General features: G+C 42.5%; 1 protein-coding gene across 2 annotated transcripts in view; it reads right to left on the minus strand.

The window, feature by feature from the left end:
- Positions 1–18,342, minus strand: part of Nars2 (asparaginyl-tRNA synthetase 2, mitochondrial) — a 127,195-nt gene extending 108,853 nt beyond the window's left edge. The window contains exons 1-4 of one of the 2 annotated variants that reach the window (XM_023716734.1): positions 18,267–18,342; positions 14,536–14,645; positions 8,459–8,579; positions 6,520–6,660 (exon numbers count right to left, since the gene is read on the minus strand). Coding sequence is in view for 1 of the 2 variants with exons in the window: in XM_004632540.2 (XP_004632597.1) it covers positions 6,520–6,660; positions 8,459–8,579; positions 14,536–14,645; positions 17,916–18,056 (513 nt within the window). In the remaining variant the exon portion in view is untranslated. Of the gene's footprint in view, positions 1–6,519; positions 6,661–8,458; positions 8,580–14,535; positions 14,646–17,915 lie in introns of both variants that reach the window. The other variant, XM_004632540.2, reaches the window with a different exon arrangement.
- Between the last annotated feature and the right edge of the window lie 2,509 nt (positions 18,343–20,851).

Below are 20,851 nucleotides of genomic sequence, written 5' to 3' on the forward strand. Positions count from 1 at the left end.
AGGCATTTGTACAGAGGAAGAAGATGACATTAGAGATCGGAAGAGCACACGTCTGAACTCCAGTCACGCCGCAACATCTCGTATGCCGTCTGAGAAAAAAAAAAAAAAAAAAAAAAAACATCACAGATGCAACTTGGGCAGTCAGGGGTGTTCACCACCGTGCAGCTTCACAGGTGTGTGCATGTGTCGAGGTTTGCCACCTTGCTCACTAAGCATGGTATTTTGTGTCACCTATTCCTCAGGAAACACATTACACTTATGTGGAGGACCACCTGAGCAGCTCTCCTTGAAAGAAGAGCGACTGTCTCCATTTTGACTGAGCCTGACCCTATTTCCTCATATTGTTCTGTGCAGAGCTGGCTAGGACTTCTGTAGCTGGCTAGGACTTCTGTTTAGCCTTCAATTGGCCTTAAGCAACGTGTATTGGTCTAGCTGAAGTGCTGGTGATAGTTACCAAGTGATGTAACACACTTTGCTCGCATGTGTCTGTCCCCCACACAATTCCCACATTTTGAATCAGAATTAAGACTACTCATATCAGAACAGACACAGAGCCATCAAAATAGCGAAGATGAAAATCTTAAAGCTATTACTCATGAAATGTTATCTGGTTCTGGCCACCATGCTGACTTAAAAACTCAGGCCCAGGCTCCACCTCTTCTTTTCATGCAGTGTAAAGAGCTGCTACACTGTGCATGGATTTCTATCCCAGAGGATGGTACACCTAATAAATACTTTACCCACCTACTCCAGGGTCCTAGAGAAACTTACACCCAGTGTATAGCAAGACTAAAAGAGGCTATAAATAAGCAGATTCCTCACAGCATTGCAGCTAAAATGCTTGTTTGTCAATTAGCTTATGAGAATGCCAATGACGAATGTAAAAGAGCCTTAGCCTCAGTACTTCATACAAAAAATTTATCTGCTTATATTCGTGCATGTCAAAATACTGCTTCTACTGCCTACACTTCTGCTCTCATGGCACAGGCTGTATCTCAACACTTTGCTAATAAATCTGATATGGTTAAATGTTTTAGTTGTGGCAAGCAAGGACACACTTGCTGGCACTGCCTATGACCTATAAAGGCGCCAGCCCCATAGTGCAATTACCCAGTACTCTGTCCATGTTGCATGAAAGGTTTTCACTGGGCAAAAGATTGTAAAATGGCACAATCTTGCAGCGAAACAAATTATGTGCCCCAACTGATGGCCCCAGCAGCAATAACAAAAGAAGGGTTGCTTAGTACTTCAGAAATTTGGACCCAGTTAAGCTGGTAATATCCAATTCATATCAGACAAACAATGATCCCACTAGCAGGATGGGTGTAAGGCAAGATCTTAGGTGCCTCATACAAAGAACCACTCAGAGTTCAAAATTAGATTTACCAGTGGCTTTTTGCCTTAATTTGTCGGGGAGAGAAAAGCCAAATTTAATTCCCACTGAAATTTCTACTCCAGTCCTTAACTCCACATGTGAACCTGGTAGGGATGAGCCTTTAAGCAAAGAATTTTATTTTTCCCAGAATATTTTGGTTCCTAGACCTATTTGTGATATTAAGTTTAAAGGGAAATCTTTTATTGGACTGATGGATTCAGGAGCTGATGCCACTATAATCAATAGCCAATCTTGGCTGTCTGCTTGGCCAACTGGACCTGCCTCCACACCTCGGATAGGCTTAGGATCTCCTCAATCTGTCTCAGTGTACTGCCTCTTTTGTACGTTGGCCCTGATGGACAGGAAGGTATTTTAATACCATTTATTGCACCCATTCCAGTCAACCTATGGTGCATAGACCTTGTAAAAGAATGGGACACTCTCTTACTTACTTCAGAGCCTCAGAGTTGTGTGTTACAAAATAGCAGGATGATGGCTAAGATAGAGTATAAAGAAAGCAAAGGCTTCAAATAACGGAACTAAACAAAAAAAGGGGATACAGATGAATGTCCATTTTTATCTGTGTATTCAAAAATTTTAGGATATATAGTAACATTCTCTTAATGAATAGAGGGATTTGTTCTAGTAGTGTTTGTAAATAGGATATCATGTCCGCATCTTGTACAGCAATTAACCACTAGGAAGAATGTATGCAATGTGTTAATTATTGAAACTGTCCTACCAATTTGGTTTGAAACTGTCTCACTGCTATTTGTTTCTCAATACAATTATGGGAAAAAAATAAATAAAAATAATAATAATTAAATGTTGTAGGCCATTAACCGGTATCCATTCTATTCCCTTGCTGAGTCAAGTTTATGGCCCTTCTCACCTTGCCCATTCCCTGTGAATACGTGCTATGCCCTAGGGGTTGTACCCTCCCCATTGCCTAGATACCTGCTGACCCCAAGAGCCAAGACTTCCTCATTCCATCACCCCCTATATATACCCAGAACCTCCCCTAAATAAACGAGGCTTGATCAGAATCTTTGTCTTGCCCCCACTTCTCGCATCTCCTGTCCTTTGTCCCCTCTTCAATTCCCCGCTCCTCCCCCAGGTGACCTTCGTTGACTGACCCGCTGGTTCGGGACAATTAAAAAATAAATAAATAAAATAAATTCATTTCAAATCAGTGAACCTACTGTGAACCAGGCAGTTTCTAAAAATGATCTCACGATCCCTTGTACTTAAAGACTTCCTGTTTTTCTTGATGTGAATTTTTAAAATATTTATATTTGTATAGATGTTTAAATCCATACATTGCTTCCAAATAAATTACTTTGTAATACATTTTAAAAAAGAAAGCAAGCAAAGGCTTAGTTAACAACTTGCAGTGCTGTACTCTTACAATTCTGCTTTTAATTGAACAAAATGGGTATGAAATTGAATTTGTAATGAAGCCCATTGATACTCTGCAGGAAAAGTGAAAGATTTCATCAACATTGGTAAGAGAACAACCGCAATCAAGTCACCTCAAACCTACTTTATTGCAACTGTTTTTAGAACTACTGCATTCTTTCTTGATCTTCTTAGATCTCATTCTAATCACCTGGGCTGCTTGTCATCCATTAATTATAATACAGATGCTACTGGAAATCTGATTTTCATTTCTGATAAAGCGAGACAACTCCATGAGTTTGTTTCTCAAAATCCTAAACCTTCGCAAAAGGCATGTAAAATGATCAGAGCACAAGCTGGACAAATCATCATTTCATGTTCTGCTTGTCAGCTCATTCCTAGGCCTATTCCTAAACAAAGCTACAATCCCAAAGCTCTTGGAACCCATTGGTCATGGCAAATGATTATGACTCATATATCCTCTTTTAACATACTTAAATATATTCAAGGTTTTATAGATACATGCTCACATGTGCCCCGTGTTATTTGTCATACAGGCAAACAAAAGCAGTGTGTCCTACAATGCTGCATATCAGCCTTTCCTAACTTAATGTTACAAACATTAAAGCTTGATATTGGTTCTGCTTACATTAGTAAAAATTTTAAGAGTATTTTTAATAACTGGAAGATAAAATGTTACAGGGATGCCGTATGATCCCCAAGGTCAAATAATCGTTGAACAAATATGTCTTAAACTAAAAAATCAAGTAGTCAAAACAAAAAAAGGGGTGAACACAGAATCAAAACTTTGCTACATGTATTTTAACTTTTCTGAATATGGCTTGGTGTGACCTCCAAACAGGTGTTTGGAATGGTCTGGCATCACTTTTAAATTGGGGCCAAGCTTATGCTTATATTTCCACAGAAAATCAAGAGATATGATCATCAGAGAGGTTCCATGGCCAGAATCCAACCCATCTACACAACACATCAAGCTCTCTCCTGAGACCTCGAGCAACGAACCTGAAAGCACATCTTCCACCTTCCTGGGAAGGCCTGCAGCAGACCATTCGTGAGGCTTGCCACCTAGCCAACTGCCAGGGTTTGGTTCAATCACCTGATAATATTCTCTTTACAATGCCTAATCTTATAGCAGCTTCTCTGGGTACTCCTGTGGCTCAAGGAGAAGTACATTGGGCCTACATACCTAATGCATCCCGGCTTAGACCTCTTATATGGATGGACAGGCCCCCAGAGGTTTTCCACTCTACAAAGAGTAATACCCTATGTATATTATTCTGCCTGGCCTACAAATTTTAATGCACTTACAAGAATAGACTAAACTTAATATTACATCTCATTTATTATATCTTCTCTTTTGTGTAGCCTATCTACAACAAGATGCTAGCCTTTGCATGTTGGCTGCAGATCAGACTTGGGAAGAACAACTGTTTAAAGGACAATTTGCCTTATTAACCCTAAATCCTATTCCGTTGGATGGTAACCTTGTAAAAGATTTGAAACCTACTGTTCCTGTCTGTATTCCAGAAGCTTATGCCCCTCACTGTGAGGAAGGTGATTTGGGCACATGGCAGACTTGCAGGGATTCATACCATGGTCGGGCTGTATGCAAATTTAATTATTCCTTAATAGACCAGTTCCCTGCAGGATTCCTTCTAGGGGCAAATCAAGATTGGCACAAGACTTCTTTTACAGACTCCTCTAACTATATCATGATCTCAGAAGCTTTCTCCAATGTTGCATGGTCAGGTAGAAGCCTCAATCCTCCTACCACTGGACTCATTATCAATGACAAAACTGGGCCCATACAACATACTTTATGGAATCTAGCCCTATCTTTTCATGGTAGACTCCTGCAGACTGGGCATCTGCAACTGATAGTTGGAGGAAAAGTCAAAGCAGTATTACAAAGACATAGACACATAAAGGTAAACATGTGCTTATGGTCCTCAAGTACTACTAGAAAGAGGGCAACCAAATATGTTCTCATGTACTAATGAATCGTGTATCATGCCTGAACACCCTTCCAATGACCCCACAGTGATCATGGTCAGGATGGTTAGATTGGCTTCCAGTCAGTCTAACAGCACCATGGTGTCATTCACTTAGTTCTTGATAGAGACATTGATTCAATTGGACCAAGAAGATGCTTGGATTAATTATAGCCGGGATAATTCCTTGGTGCTTTTGATGGCATAGAGTTGTTAACTCTATGATATTAGCTCATTCCATATTAACTGCTCCCTTTGTAAACAACTGGACAAGAATTTCTGGTGACAGCAGGAAATTCAGAAAAATATTAATATAAAGTTAATAACCCACATGAGCATTCTAGAAACCTCCATCCTTCAGATGGAAGATCAAAGTGAAGTTTCCAATTACAACAAGGTTTAAAATGTCACTATAATATGACTTGCTTTTGTATCACTCCATTACCATATAACAGAAGTCTTCTCCTTGGGGACTAATCTAGAAACATATACAAGGAGCTATCCATCAAAATATTATTTTGGATATAGATGCTCTTCAGAAAAAAGTATTGTTAATGGCACAGCAGACAGCAACTTTTGATGCCCAGATTAATGACTGGGGTAAGTTTGCTGATGCTATAGAACAGTTGAATCCATTTGCATATCTCAAGGCCCACTTTTGGTTTTATACTGGAATTGGTATACTCATTCTTTTGTTTATAATCCTTCTCATTAAAGTGTGTCACAGAGGATTTTCAGCCCAACCACAGCTACAGGCTATACGGCCAGAATGACACTGCTCCAGCTTCTTCAAAACAAAGAAAGGGGAACTGTGGAGGACCACCTGAGCAGCTCTCCTCGAAAGAAGAGTGACTATCTCCATTTTGACTGAGCCTGACCCTATTTCCTTGTATTGTTCTGTACAGAGCTGGCTAGGACTTCTGATTATCCTTCAATTGGCCTTACGCAACGTATACTGGTCTAGCTGAGGTGCTGGTGACAGTCTTTGAAGGTGGCATGCATGTTTCCCTGGTAACCTACACCGGCTGCTCTTTAATGTGAGCCGGGTCAAGACAGGACGGAAGAGTTAATGCTCCGCGGGGCCAGCTGGGATGAGCCTCGAGACAGAGGCTATGACTTCCTGGGGCTTGAAAGATTATGTCAAAGCTGAAGCACCAGGCCCTCCAAAACTATCTCTATAGCATAAAGCAGCTTACTTTCTCTGCATATCCTATGCATATAGCAGAAGTAAATGTAGGCCACCCACTTAGCTCAGCTCACAGTAGTTACCTACTTCCCACAATTCTCAGTCATTCTTCCTCAAGCCACTCCTCCACTGAATAAAAACGGGTGAGGCCCTGGGTCAGCCTCTTGGTTCCAGAAAGCCATCTTCATGGCTGGACTTAGAGCCCCTTGACTCCCCGATAATTATAAATATGTTTTAGTGTCTTTACTTTTGCCATGGGATGCACTGAAAGTGGTAGACTGGAATCAACTTGATGGGATTCCAATAACATAACTTTGAGATTACAAATATTGGCTTCTTGGACTGAGATGAGGACCTGGAAGTGTCTCCTACACACTTACACACACACCCTACACATGGAAGATACATGCATGCTTGTGACATATGATCCTGTACCAAACAATTAGAAGGTGCTTGGAATCAACAACAGAACTTTCAGGAAAACGCTGCCATGTTACTGTAACTGAACTTCTGCACAAATAGGAGCAGCTGGACGAAGCGTGCCCTACCTTAAAGAAGGAATGGATGGCAGCGGTGGCCTCGCTGCGTGCCCTCAGCACAGACCCCAGCACATTCGTCCTACACCGGAGGTGAGGATACTGTCTCAGGAACTCCAGAGGATGCCTCTCTTTGTATTTGATAGGGAATGCCTGCCAAGTGAAAAAAGACAAAGCTTGTATTATGAAACCAATTTCCAGAACATCTAAAGATCATGTAGGATTGCTTTAGAATAATACTAAGGTGCTTTCCTTCTTTCCTTTTCAATATAACAGATTATAATCCACATTACTATAAGAATTCTTTTAAGTAAAACTGTAAACGGGCTGAGAGAGATGTAGATTTGCAGTCAGCTCTGCTTATCAGCTAAAATTACTTAGTATCACTGACACTCATTTATCACATTTCTATACATCAGCTATCAAGCACTTCTTATAAATATAGATTAGCATAAAATCATATAAAACCCACTGTCTGGAGCTTACAATGCTGTACTATAGATATTAAAGAATATGTCTCTACCATCTATACACACAGCTGATGTTCAGTTTTAAAATCACCCAAAATGTCTTGAAATCCCTCACCAAAAAATTGATGTTTATTGTTATTTATCAACAAATTATTGGTATCAAAGAACAGGAGGGACGGTCAACAACTTCCATTTAGCAGCAAGCTAAAGACTTACTAAAGATTTTGAAGGAAACGGCTCCACCTTGAAATATTTCCATCTGTCCACCCTTGTGTTACAAGATTAGGCACACAGATAATACACTCTTTCAGACAAAACAAAGGTTCAATTAAAAAATAAACAGGAAAGCTAATGAGAGCTACATTGGCAGCTGGCTTTGTTAAATCCTGTATTGTCTCCGTAGGTCTTAGGCACACTGCAATTCTTAGGTCACGCAGAAATAAGTGCCATACTTAGCTAAAGGGAAAATGTGGCCCCACTGACAGAGATGGGGCTGCTAGGGGCCAGAATTCCCTCAGGACTGGGTAACTCAGGATACAAGTGAAGAGGAAGGGACAGTAAAAGCATCACTACCAACAGAAACTAAGGAAGAGCACCTGAAGAACAGTGAGGAACACTGAATCTTTAATAATCACAGACCTCTCTGCAAAAGCATGAACAAACATGGTTGGTTACTTTCTCTATTCTCCTGATTTCCAAAGTACTTCAGTCTATTTTCCAAAACCTGACAACCTGAGTCCTGATTTCACACATCAATTTGAATTTTTTAGAAAATTACTTGGGAGTGACAATTTTAAAGAACATTGCCCCATTTTCTTTACTTCCTTATGTTTAATTTTTCCTATTCTAAGAGAACTTAAGCTGAATTAAAATGATTCGATTTCCTACATTTTCTCATCTTTCACTCATCAAATATTTGAAGATAATTATAGCAAAAGACAGTTGTCAAAAGGCAGAAATGTAAGTTTCAGAGGACCCCCAGTCACCTCAGCCCTCAGGCACATCTCCTCACCACCTCCTTTTCTCCAGCCCTGTAAACTTAAGGAGCTGGAAGCCACACGCAGCTGCACCTGACCAGCGAATGCCATCAGGACCTAGACTTCTTGATTTTCACCTGCCATCCCAGCAAGCAGCCAAAGGTGGCCACTGCCCCTCTGGGACGACGCTCTAGACCACGGAGGCCATCGCTAGCCTTGTCTCAGGGTGGGAAGTAAATGGCCTCTTCTGGTCCGGCTCTGTCACCTGGCTCACTGGGCACCCTTGCAACCGTGTCACAGGATACATGGCTGGACACTTAGCTGTCACTTGTAAGATGAAGTCACTTATATGACTGTTTTATTACAATTCTATAGGCTGTAAGGACTACTTCAATTATCAACCGAACTATGTTCTAAACGACATCTTCCCAACAATCATACCACAGATTACTAGTGTTGCAAACTAAGTCCAAACAGCCTCCACAAAAGGATCAATAAACGTACCTTGGCATCACAATTCCCAATAACTTCAATGCTTTCTGCCTTCAGTTCCACATTTTGCTGTTTGGATGGGCTTTTTACCAGCTGCCCTAGGACTGCCACAGAACTTCCAAAAGCCAGTTCTCTACAGTAACAAAAAAACCCAAAACAAAACATCACTAAATAAAACCTTCATCTAAATACAGATCTTGCAATCAGAACATTAATTACTTAATGACAGTATTTACCTTTAATTACTCTATACCAAAATTATAAAAATTCTTTAAGTTTTAAAATGGAAACTAAAGAGTAAGAATTTGTATCTAGCTACTTGTAGTTAAGAGGTTATATAATTATCCTTATCAAAAAGCAGATTCACAAGATTTCAGATTATATACAAAGCCTAGAGAAATAAAAATCAGGTCTGCAGTTTTGTTGATGATATTGCATCATAGTCAGTTCCCTGGCTTTGACAGCATCCAGTGACAATGGGGAAAGCTGAGAGAAAAGCACACGGGATTCCCCCATGTTACCTTTGAAATGTCTTGTAGGTTTTGTTATTGTTCTTCAAAGACAGTTGGCAGATCATCTGAGCATACACAGACTACTAGATGGCTAACAGGTCTTTGTTCTAGATCAAGTTTATCCATAGATTAACTGTAGAGTACTATAGAAAGTGATGTAATTCATTCATTTAAAGAATTACCAACAGCCAGACATGGCGGAGCATGCCTGCAATCCCAGCACTCAGGACACTGAGGTAGAAGAATCGCTGCTGTGAGTCTGAGTCCAGCCTGGGCTAAGAACTGAGTTTAATGTCAGCCTGAACCACACAGCAAGAACCTGTTTCAGAAAGAATCATCTATAATAATCTGGGCATGGCGGGACACACCCATAATTCCAGCACTCAGGAGGCTGAGGGTTATTCTGAGTTCAAGGCCAGTTTTGGTTACATAGTGAATTCAAGACCAGTCCAAATTACATAAGGACACCCTGTCTCAAAAACAAAATCATCTACCAAGAACGTCACTAAATGTTCGTAACTCTGTTCTAGCATACTGTAACTGTTAAGTAACTTCTTTAGTAAATTATATTAAAATATCATAATAGAGTAACACAAACTGTAGTCAAGAAAATGTGTCAGATTCACCAGCTAGTTTTCCTTGTTCCACTTAATACATACTATTTCCTTTTAAAATCTATTTTTACACAATATATAAAAATTAGGGATTGTTGGCCAGGCATGGTCGTGCATGCCTGTAATCCCAGCACTTAGAGGCTGAGGCAGGAGGATCACTGTGAGTCCTGGGCCAGCCTGGGCTACAAAGTGAGCTCAAGGCCAGCTTGAAATGTAGAGCAAGAGACTGTCTCAAAAAGACACACACACACACACACACACACACACACACACACAAAAGACTGTCTACTATTGCATCATAAGAAAAAAACTCATAGACTTTCCCAAACCTGCAAGGATATTTTGTGATACTCTAACTTAAAATACCTACCACCCGACATATATGAATTTCCCCTGGGTGCTCTTGAGAATGCCCAGCGGCAGGCAGCCGTCGCCTCAAGCCTCTAAAACGCTGGTGCTGAACCTATGCATGTGTGCCACAGTAGGGTGCTGATCCCTGAAAGGGGTACAGGTTTGCCATCACTGCTCTAGAATTTAGGTACCATTACATATGCATGCAATTGCTATCCTGACAGATATTATCAGAAAAAATACACACTTTAACAAAAGTGAGCTAATTTCATGAGCTAATTTTCTGTTGTTGTTTTCAACTGACCAAATAATCTTAGACTTATGAACCTATTCAATGTGGGCAACATTAACCCTAACAATTCTTAGAGCAGTGAGGCACTCTTACTCTAACAATTTAGAATAATTTCTGCTCCTAAGATCTTATGCCCTAATTAAGTAGGTGCTCATTTAGCATGACGGATGAAACCGTAAAATTTTCTTCCATTTACTCAACAAACAGTAAGTGGTTACTCCGTCAACACCGTGCTGGACACCAAAAACACAAAATAGATGAGAGACCAAATTCTAACCTTAAGGAATGAAAAGGCCTGACTTAAAGGAGTGAAACACCACCACAGCTGACTGCCGTGCAATGCAACACTTTCTATGACAGAGGTGGGCACTGGATGCTACTGGAGCATTAAGGGCAACTGAGATAGCCAAGGGTAAGCACATTACGCGAGACAGGCAGAGACGAAGAGTTGGGAGCTGTTCGGAGGCAGCAGAGGCAGTACTGTGTGCATTGGCTAGAAAACAAGAAATGCCTTCAGGTAGTTGCAAGCAGCCAAGGCAGACCGGAGCCACATGCAGGCAGAAGGCCCTGGCCTGCACGGAAGGGCACGAAAGCCTGACGCTGAAAGCCTGCAATGCCATGTATTCGGACTTGTCTTCAGTTATTCTGCATAGATGTGTTTAGAAAGAGCACCCTGCGGGTGTACCAGTCAGGTTTCCCAATGCTGAGACACCACGCTGAAGGACCTGTGCCGTAAAGGTGGCAGGCTTAATTCTGCTCACAATTCCAGGAAATTCCATCCACAGCTGGCTGGCTCCAAGGCAGAGACACGGGGCAAAAAGTCATACTGCAGGGCCCAAGTGCTTAATGCACAGATGCTGGAGGGGGGGAGAACCTAAAGGGGTGCAGGACAAGATATAGTACCCCAGGTTACACCTTCCGTGACCCCTCCAAACACAGCTAGGGTGTGCTCCACTAGCACCCTGGGCAGCTTCCAAGCCAACCAAGGGGACATGATCAGCTCAATCCACCACATCCCACCCCTATCTGACACCCAAGCACATTTCCCTAAACCATTATGGACTGATCAGTTTTTTGAGACAAGATCTACATAGTACAGGCTGGCTTTGAACTCATAATGACCCTCCTGGCTCAACTTCTCAAGTGTTAAGATTACAGGCCTGTGCCACCAAACTCAGCCCTAAACCATATTTAATCCCCCAATAAATATGAAGTCATAATTCTGCCTAGTGTGATGCAATAATCTTGTGTATAACCTAACACACAATAATCCTTTCCCCAGTTTCAACAGTTCTAGCATTTTACAAAAGTTCAAATCTCTTCTGAGATTCAAAAAAAACTCCTTAACTGTGAACTTCTGTAAAAATAAAAAAGATTATCTAATCCAAGGTACAATAGCCAAGATAATACTCCTATTCCAAAAGAGAAGAGTAAGGGGACCGGAAAGAATTGGACCAACACAAGACCAAATCCCAGCAGGGAATATATTAAATTCTATAGCTCAATCTATAGCATATAGGGCACACGGTGGTAAAATGTGAGTACCAAAGGGCTTGGATGACCCATCCCTATGGCCTTGCTGGCTGGAACCCATAAAGCCTCTCTTCAGTTGGATCCACTCGGCTTGCAGCTTCCCTTCCCTGGCAGACATCCCCAGCATCTCTGATTTCCCAGGGTCTCACTTCCAGCTTCTCTCTCACAGCTTTATGCAATGCCCTCTCAGGGGTCCTTGCCTTGTTTCCCAGGGCCCCCTTCAAAATCAGGGAGGAAGTTGCCCTTCCCTAAAACTCTTACATTTTGCCTGTTAGTAAAACTAGCATCACATGGATGACACCAAGGTCTGCTGTCAACTGAACGGCAGCCAGGCCTCCTTGGACCCTGGGTGTAGCAGCTTCTGAGAATCTGAATGGTTAGGCACAGTGAAATGAATCCTGGGCAACCAACTGCCTATGTGGTCTTTCTTGAGCAGGTGTTGCAAAGATTCTCTTCTCAAATGAAAGACTGGTAGTTCTGCACATTTGAGCCAGCAATGGGTAAGGTCTTGCTGATTTCAGAGATGCCCTCAAGGAAAGACTGCTTCTTACCCCTACATACAGTACTTTCTTATTCCTGTACATAGTACTTGATTTTATTCATTTACTTATTATAGGGTCTCACTATGCAGCTTGGACTCATAGCGACCCTCCTGTCTCAGCCTCCCCAGTGCTGGGATTACAGGTGTGTGCCAACACACCCAGTTTCAGTGGCCTGCTTGGGGGGAGGAACAGCATGTGGTCCCAGGGATCGAACCTTGGTCCTTAATGATTGCCAGGCAGGCACTTAGACCACTGAGCTATCTCCCCAGCCCTGATGTGTTTTTTTCAATTTTATTTTTATTTACTTTTTTTTTGTATTTTAGGGAAGGGTCTACAGGGTGTTCAGGGTCTCACTACTCGATAGCACTCCTAGTGATCTGCCTGTTTACAGCCTCCCAAGTGCTGAGATTACAGGCACACGCCACCACGCCCAGTCTCAATCGCCATCTCAGTGCACCGGCAGGCCCGGGGACCAAACCCCTGGCCCCTGGGCCTGCTTGCAAGTGCTTTAATCTGCTGAGCTATTTGGTCGGCCTCTGATGTGTTTTTTTTTAATGGTACTATTATCTTCAGCACCCATAACTCCTTCAGCCACATCTATGCATGTGGTTCCTTTGGGGTCACAAGTCAAGTTTTCCCAATTTTTCTGCTCTGCTTTTGGCCCTCAATTCTCACTATAAATATGGCTAAAAGCAGCCAGCAATGTTCATGCCACAGCCTTAATTGTGGGCTGCTTCTGAATTTCCTCTGCCAGATCAATTAGTCCACCATCTTTAAATTCAGCTTCCTGTAGTTTCAGAACGCAGTAGAGTAGAGGAAAATTTTCTTCCAGGGTATAACACACAAAGAGCCTCTAGTCCAACTGCCAGAAGAACTCTTGTTCCCAACTCAAACCTCCTAGCTGCAGGTTTTGCTATCCACATTCCTAGTAGCAGTCTGGTCCTCTGAGCTCCAGGGAGAATTCCCTATGAGGCTCTGTCTATGGCATTCCAAGCCGTCTCCACAGGCATCTCCAAACCCTTGCAAACCCTTCCCACAGCCCAGCTCCAAAGTCACCCAAACAACATGATCTGGGACGGACCCAGTGATAATCCTTCTTCTCTGATACCAACCTCCTCTTCTGGCCAACTTTCTCATTGCTAAGGCACAACATCTAATGTGTGCAATTTAAAGAAGGAGTGCTTGGGCTGGGGAGACAGCCTGGTAGTCTAAGCTCCTACCCAGCAAGTGCAAGGGTCCAGGTTCAAGCCCTGGGACTGCATGCTGTGCCGGCCACTGCTAGACGCTGTGGCGCATGCTTGTAATTCCAAAGCTGGGGAGGCTGAGGCAGGAGGATCACTATGAGTCTGACCTAAGTAGCGAGACCCTGTATCAAATAAAGATTAAAAACAGTAACAATAATAAATAACCGGTCACATGTTTTCAGAACATCAGTCAATCTGAGGAGGGGAAAAGACAGTGCCTGTTGTAGTCAGGGTTTGCAAAAGAACAGATTTAATACAGACTCATAACTTACAGGGTTATTTTATAATATTTCCCCAAAGTCAAATGCAGAGACATGTAACAGATCTGTCCACATGTTAGAGACCCAAAGAATCCACCTGAGGGTCTGGATTCCACAGCAATGTCCTGCATGAGTCCAGCCAGAGGTCTCGAGCTCACAACATCTTATGCAAGTCTGTATCACAGAACTGCACTGGTAAGGCCCAAAAGTCAGTGGTGGAAGCTTGGTCTGTGCCAGTGGGGTGGAGGATCTAAGCCACCAAGCTGAGGGACCTGCACTGGAGTTAGGAAGTGACATACAAGGCAAGGACAGTGCTCCCCCAAAGAGAACAGTAGCCATCCTCATTAACAGCAAGGACCCAAGTTCCTCTGATGATGGGAACAGCTAAGTTCTTATCATGAAAACCATGTGACACGTCTCTCCAGCAACAGCATACACTTTTCCCCTCCAGTTCTGTTTTCATGCTGTTGGCAACAATCCTCAAGTGGTCTTCCACACCCAGAAACATGGTACATTCAGCTAGGTGTTCCAAGTTGACCATGTGTTAATCCACCTACCCAAGGTCATGCATTACGACTCACCCAGACACAGTAAGAAGTGTGTTCCACCAATTCCTTGGGTAACTCCAAGCCAACCAAGTTGACACAAGTAAGCTTAATATCACAAGGGGCAATGTGAGCCTGAATTAGGTAAGTGTGGAAAGCCAGGGAGGAGAATCATAGAATGCAAAAAAACCCTCACCTGCTAGCAAAGCTTGAGTCTGCAACAACTTGAAGGCTTTCCAAAGACGACCCATCATTTACATGTAGGAACAGGACTTCCTTCTGGGACCGGATTGAACGGATCCATCCCTAAAGAAGAGAAACACTTTCAAACATGAGTTTAAACATGTACACATTTTACATTTTAATTATACATACAAAAAAGACTAAGTGAAAGAAAAAAATGTATTCACAGTCTTGCCTCAATATTTCAACTGCACAAAATGAACTCATAAATTTATCTACATGAATATGTAATTTTACATGGTTCTTATCAATGTGAGATTCACATTTGGGATCCCACCTTTTGTTCTCTTAATGAATCTCATCATTGTGAATGGATGCCAAATCCAGCTGATGAACCTCGCTCACATATATAACCAATCACCACCAACACTGTTTTTTCCAATCCCCATCATTACAAATAACCAAGTTTACAGCTTGTTGCCACTTTTCTTCTATCAAATGCCTATTACCCCCTGCAATCTCTCTCAAAAAATGTCACAACATGAACACAGATGACACATCTTTGGGCAGATCAGTAACACTAAGAGCAGTTCTCTCAGATGTACTCAAATGTCACATAGTAGTTAGAAGAGTAACATTCTTCTAGCAGATGCCAAACAACTATAAAGTATCCCATAAATGTAAAGTTAATGAATACAGACATTCACCATTAAACACATTGGGAAAAGCAGAAAATGATTACACATAGAAAAACGATTGGCTATTATTTCCTGTTTCTGGCCACAATCTTCAGATCCCATTATTACTTGCCCATCTATCACTTATTTACCTCTCCATAATGTATTAAGGGAAAAAACATGCTTGCCTTAAAATACCCCGCCAGGTACACACATGAACATCCCCAGATGCTCATTAGCGAAAGATGTTTACCATTCACTGACCCTGTCCAAGAAGTACTTTGCTACCATTACATGCTGCCTCATTTCTTCTTACAGCGAGTGGAAAGATTATCATACCCACTTACAAACTGGCAAACTGAGGTTCAGAGAAGACAACTTGTTCAGACTTACTGCTGTGAAGTTCAAACTGGAACCCAAGTGTATTTGACTAGAAAGCCCTTGATGTTTTTCCAGATAAAATACAAATTCACACAGCTGCATGTACAAGGCAATTCATCTCTTATGTCCCCCAGGCGCCTGCTCTTTTGGCCATGATCATTTACTACCAATTTATGAAGCACCATTCTCTTATTTTTACTTAGTAAAAGTTAATATTTTTAAAATTTGTTTCTAAATTCTTTATAAATATGCCACTTAATCCTCACAAAACCAAAATGAAGCGGTTATTATTTTTGAAATAAGAACACACTTAGAGGAGTTAAGAAAACAATCACGTCAGTCACCAAGTAATGCAACTGGGATTCAAATACGAGTAGTTATTCCCTCAAAGTCTATGTTCTTATGAACAAGCATTATCCAAAAGTCCTGTCTGCCCCATGGTTAGTTCCTTTGTCTGGGGGACTCTCTGAGGTCACTTCCCGTCTAGCTCCTCATTCTACCTGGGGAATACATCCCTCGGGACTCACTGAAATGTCAACTCGCACTGCTGACCTAGTTATGGAACTCCTGTTGTGCTCTCCCATTGCCCTTTATTTATACAAGCAACAGTAACAGTATTATAGACAAGGGCTATCCAACACAAATGTAATGCAAACCATTTAAGTAATTTTGAAGTTTTTAGTAGCCACATTAAAAGTAAAAATACTTTCTTTAAACCTTTTTTTTTTTTTGTGGAACCAGGGATTGAACTCAGGCCCTTGCCCTTGCCAGGCAAGTGCTTATTCTACTGAGCCATCTCACCGGCCCCTGTTTAAACCATTAAGCCCCAAATACTACCAATATGTAATTACTATAAAAATACATTGATATGAGCAATTAATTGAAAACAAAATGTGTTATTAATAAGCGATATTGAATACCTATCATCTTTTTTAATTTTTTTTTATTTGTGTGTGTGTGGCCAGCTCAGCCCACCAGGGGGCGGGGCTGGCTGGCATGTGGTGCTGAGGGATTGAACTGTGGTCACCTGTGCTTTGCTGAGCTTGTTCTAAGTAGGTGCTTTAGACCACTGAGCCATCTCACCAGCCCCGAATACCTACCATCTTGAGGGTTTTTTTTTTTTTTTGAAATTGTGTATATTTCTAATGTCTTACCTATCATTTTTAAAATTCTTTTACAATATATTGATACTATATTTTGTATTCTTCTTTGTGCTTTAAAATTATTATATGCGTTACACTTACAGGACATCTCAATTCGGACTAGTCAGCTCTCCAGTGTTTAAAGCCACAAGTGGCTGGTAGGTACCCTTTTAAACTGCAAAGCACAGAACCTAAAGCCACATTAGATAACAAGTTCTGTTCTTTTAATCTTTGAATCTGGACTGGCACACAAAAGCTATCATCTATACGATGCCAAAATTAACAGAAAAGATCTTGATTTAGATCATGGAAAGAATATGAAACCCAAGTAAATGCAGAAAAGACGGATCATAATGCTAAACAGCAAGGATGTATGAGGACACCAAAACAACTGCATTATTGTTTTGGCAATTTATTAAGAGTCAAACAACTTTACTTAGTCCTGTAGGGAAAACTATGTGTTACTGGGAGAAACACTACCAGCAAGAGAAATAATGGCAGCGAACATTTATTTACTGTGGGCTATTCTAAATATAGTCATCATCTCATTAAATTTTCAGGACTCTATGAAGTACAGACTATTATCTCTATTTTCATAAAAGACAACTGAGGTTTAGAGCACTCAAATGACATGCCCATAATTGACAAGGCTACTCAGTGGGAGATTTAAACCTAAGCAACTCTCCTGAACTGCACCATTTCATTTTCTCCTAGTTTATAGAACATAAATACCAGGTGAGCCCTATCTTAGGGACTGCGTAGCTAAAAGCTGAATAATTAAGTACTGTGCACTACTTAGCAGCACAGTATTTTACTATCAGCCAGGTGAATGTCAGGTTAGGCAAGATAGTTCCTGCTCCTACAAAGCTAGGGCACGGTCTACTGCATAACTGTTGATATTGTGACAGCCCAAGGTAAAGAGAAGGGGCTTGTTCACTAACATTTTTCTATACATTCAGTTTATGTGTGCTGCAGTGGAATCCTGAAAACCAAGTTGCTGCACTTCATGGTAATCAGAACAGTTTGCAAAAAAAGTAACAGTACCCGACGGAAAGTGTGAACTGTAGCGGTGCCTACATTTCCTAACTTTTCTCTGCTGTCCCTTGTCTGCTCTGAGAGCACAACGTAAAACTAGATGTGCACGTGCCACGTACGTCCGGGGCAGGGGGGACACGCTTTTTCCATTCACCCACCTGGACCTTAACGCGCTCCCCACTCGTGTGCTGGGACCCGAGAGCGTCCCGCACGCTCATCTTGGAAGAAAGCCTGTGCCTCGGGCGGGGCGCAGACGAGCAGGAGCGTAGGGCTCGGAAAAGGCACCGGGCCCCGAGCATTGTCCTCCACGCCGGGCCTCCGTAGGCCCAACCCGGGTCCAAGGGGCTCAAACCCTGCCTGCAAGGGCACTCTGCTCGGCCGCAGCCCGCTCGAAAGGTGCTGTAGGGCTCCCACGTCTGCCCTACAGAACCGCTTCTTTCCCTCTCCCCGAAAGAGCAGAATGGTGACGGCACGCTCTGTGAACGCCAAGGACAAACCGCGCGCCTGGCCAGCCCGCGAGACCCGCTGCAATAAGGGTACGACCACACCCGGAAGCCGGCTGCAAAGGGGCCACGCGGGGCCTCTACGTTCACACGCCAACGTCGCTTACATCATCACGCAAGGAGGAGCCTGAGACAGAGCGTGCGTGTTTGTGTCTCCTGCTAAGGAGGCGGGGCCTAGTGGGCGGGCCGAGGGGCGGGGCCAGGCGCTAGGTAGTTTGTAGGGCTTTTGGCCAGAAGGAGCTAGAGAGCGCCCTTGGGGTGGCTTCTGTAGGTCTTCGTTTCTAAAGCTTCCTGAAGAGGCCGAGGAGCCCTGAGCTGCAAAGGTTGACTGACGCAGAGCGAAAGCGTCCAGACGCTGTCAGTTGTTGCGAGTTCTGAGCACAGAAGAAAATAGGGCCAACTCTCTGATTGAATCCGTTGTGAGGTATCAGCCAGCAATAGACCTTTGGATAAAAGCCGTCTGGTGCCGAGCAGAGAGCCCAAGACAGGATACCAGAGACGGGACTCTAGACAACTGAGGACAGAAGAGCCCTGAATGCGGAGAGAAGTCCTGCGAAGCTGCTGAAGAGACTGGAGGAAGGTCTGGAGGCGCCTGCCCAAGGCTCTCTTTTCCAGCAGTCATCTGCATTTGTTCGACCTAAAGATAGTGACTCTTGTATTGGCTACATTTTAAAACAAAACTTTCTACCTAAGTGTAACTCATGAAAGTGTTTCTAGCTAGTTAAGTAAAAGACGTGAGGGCTAGTTACTTAAAGTTGCCACTGTTACGCTCATTTCACAGATAGAAGACCCAGAAAGGTAATGACCTGCTGAACTTGCTCTAAACCGTTGCGGTATGGTGTCTTGGGTGGAACTTCCATGAAGAGGTCATGGTCTAGTGATGGAGACTGGCAAGAAAAGAAACCAGTGCTGTATAAAGCAGTAAGAGCGCACAACACAGACGGCACGCACCAAGTGAGGAGATAATTAAGATGGGGTATTTTAGGAGGATTACAATATTGTCAGGTGACGCTATAAAGGAATTTCCTACCAAGAAAGGGAGCTGAAAACATTGCCAGGAGGACAAATGGCCCAAAATGAGATGAAAAAATAACTCATGAAAATACTTGGACACTTCTTATATACAGCCTTCAGAATTATGTAGGCACAAACCTCCTATTGTCTCTCTAGTGTGAGAATCTGAAAGAGTAAATAAAACCTGAAAGGCAGGATAGATATTGTGAAACAGAAAGAATCTGTTCAAAGAGGAGGAAAAACTGGGACAAGGAAAAGGAGGGGGGGAAGAGATATGTATGTATGTATGTACGTATGTATGTATGCAGGATGCCTTGATAATTGTGCTTCTAATTTCTGCTGGTCTATAAAGGAAAGCAATTGATGCTTAAATTTCTTTCTGTCCTTTTTAATGTTCTGTCCTCTTTAATTTTTTATAAACTTTTTCCTTTCTTTTTTACTCTTACCAATTTTGCATGCTTATGTCTGGTAATCTGAGCGAGTAAGTTGAGGACGACATTATGCAATATAGCAACCGTTGTCAAATTCCTACTGATTTGTTTGGTGAAGTTCTGTGTCGTTTCTAATTTTTTTTTTTTTTTGCTATTGTATATTCTGTTTAGATAATATTTTTTAAAAAAGAATTATGGGGCCAGCAAGATAACTCAGTGGTCTAAAGCACCTGCTTAGACAAGCTTAGGCAAGTGTGCAGGGACCATGCGTGGTTTGATCCCTGGCACCACGTGCCAAGCCAGCCCTGCCTCTAGGGTGGGCTAAGCTGGCCAATAAATAAATAAATAAAATTATGTAGGTATGGATTGAACTGACACAGTGGAGCGTGCCTGTCATCTCAGCCCTCAGGCTGAGGCAGAAGGATCATAAGCTAAAGCTCAGCTTGAACAATTTAGCAAGACCTTGTCTTAAAATAAAAATAGAAAATGAGAAATGGTCTGGGCATGTAGCCCAGAGCAAAGAGCTTGGGTTCAATCCCCAGCACTCCAAGGGAAGAGAAAAAAAGCACGCTTTTGGTAAGTTGGCTGCAAAGTCAGAGAGCATGCTGTGCTCCTCACAGAGATGTTTGTCTCATCACAAACCTTTTCTTTGACCATGCCAACTCTGTTAAGGGGATTAAAAGTAGCAGCCTATTATCTTACTTCTCCTCAATCCTTTTTCTGTCTTGCTTTCTTTTATGGTTTGGGTCTAAAATGTTCCCCAGAGGCCGTTTGCTAAGTTCTTGGCTGCCAGCTGACAGGTTTTGGGTGAGTGGTGGTTTGCGAGGGCTCTGTCTTCGCCAGGACTAACAAGTGATGCACACATAGCTCAGTGGGTGCATGGGAAGAAGGAAGCTGGGCACAGGGATGAACGCACCCTTGCAGTCCTGGCACTGGGGCGCTCAGGAGGGGGACTGCCGTGATGGGGAGGCCAGCTGGGGCTACAGCATGAATTCAGAGCCAGACTGGACTCCTAGAAAGACCTCATTAAAAAATAAATAAGTAGGAAAAAAGAAGGCGAAGCCTAATTGGATGAAACAGGTCCCAGGGAGCAAGCTTCAGAGGCCGAATTTTACCTCCTGCTGCTTCCGCTCTCTGCTATCCTCC

This window comes from Octodon degus, unplaced genomic scaffold (genome assembly GCF_000260255.1).
Source record: "Octodon degus isolate 3935 unplaced genomic scaffold, OctDeg1.0 scaffold00049, whole genome shotgun sequence".
In the NCBI taxonomy this organism is placed as follows: Eukaryota; Metazoa; Chordata; class Mammalia; order Rodentia; family Octodontidae; genus Octodon; species Octodon degus.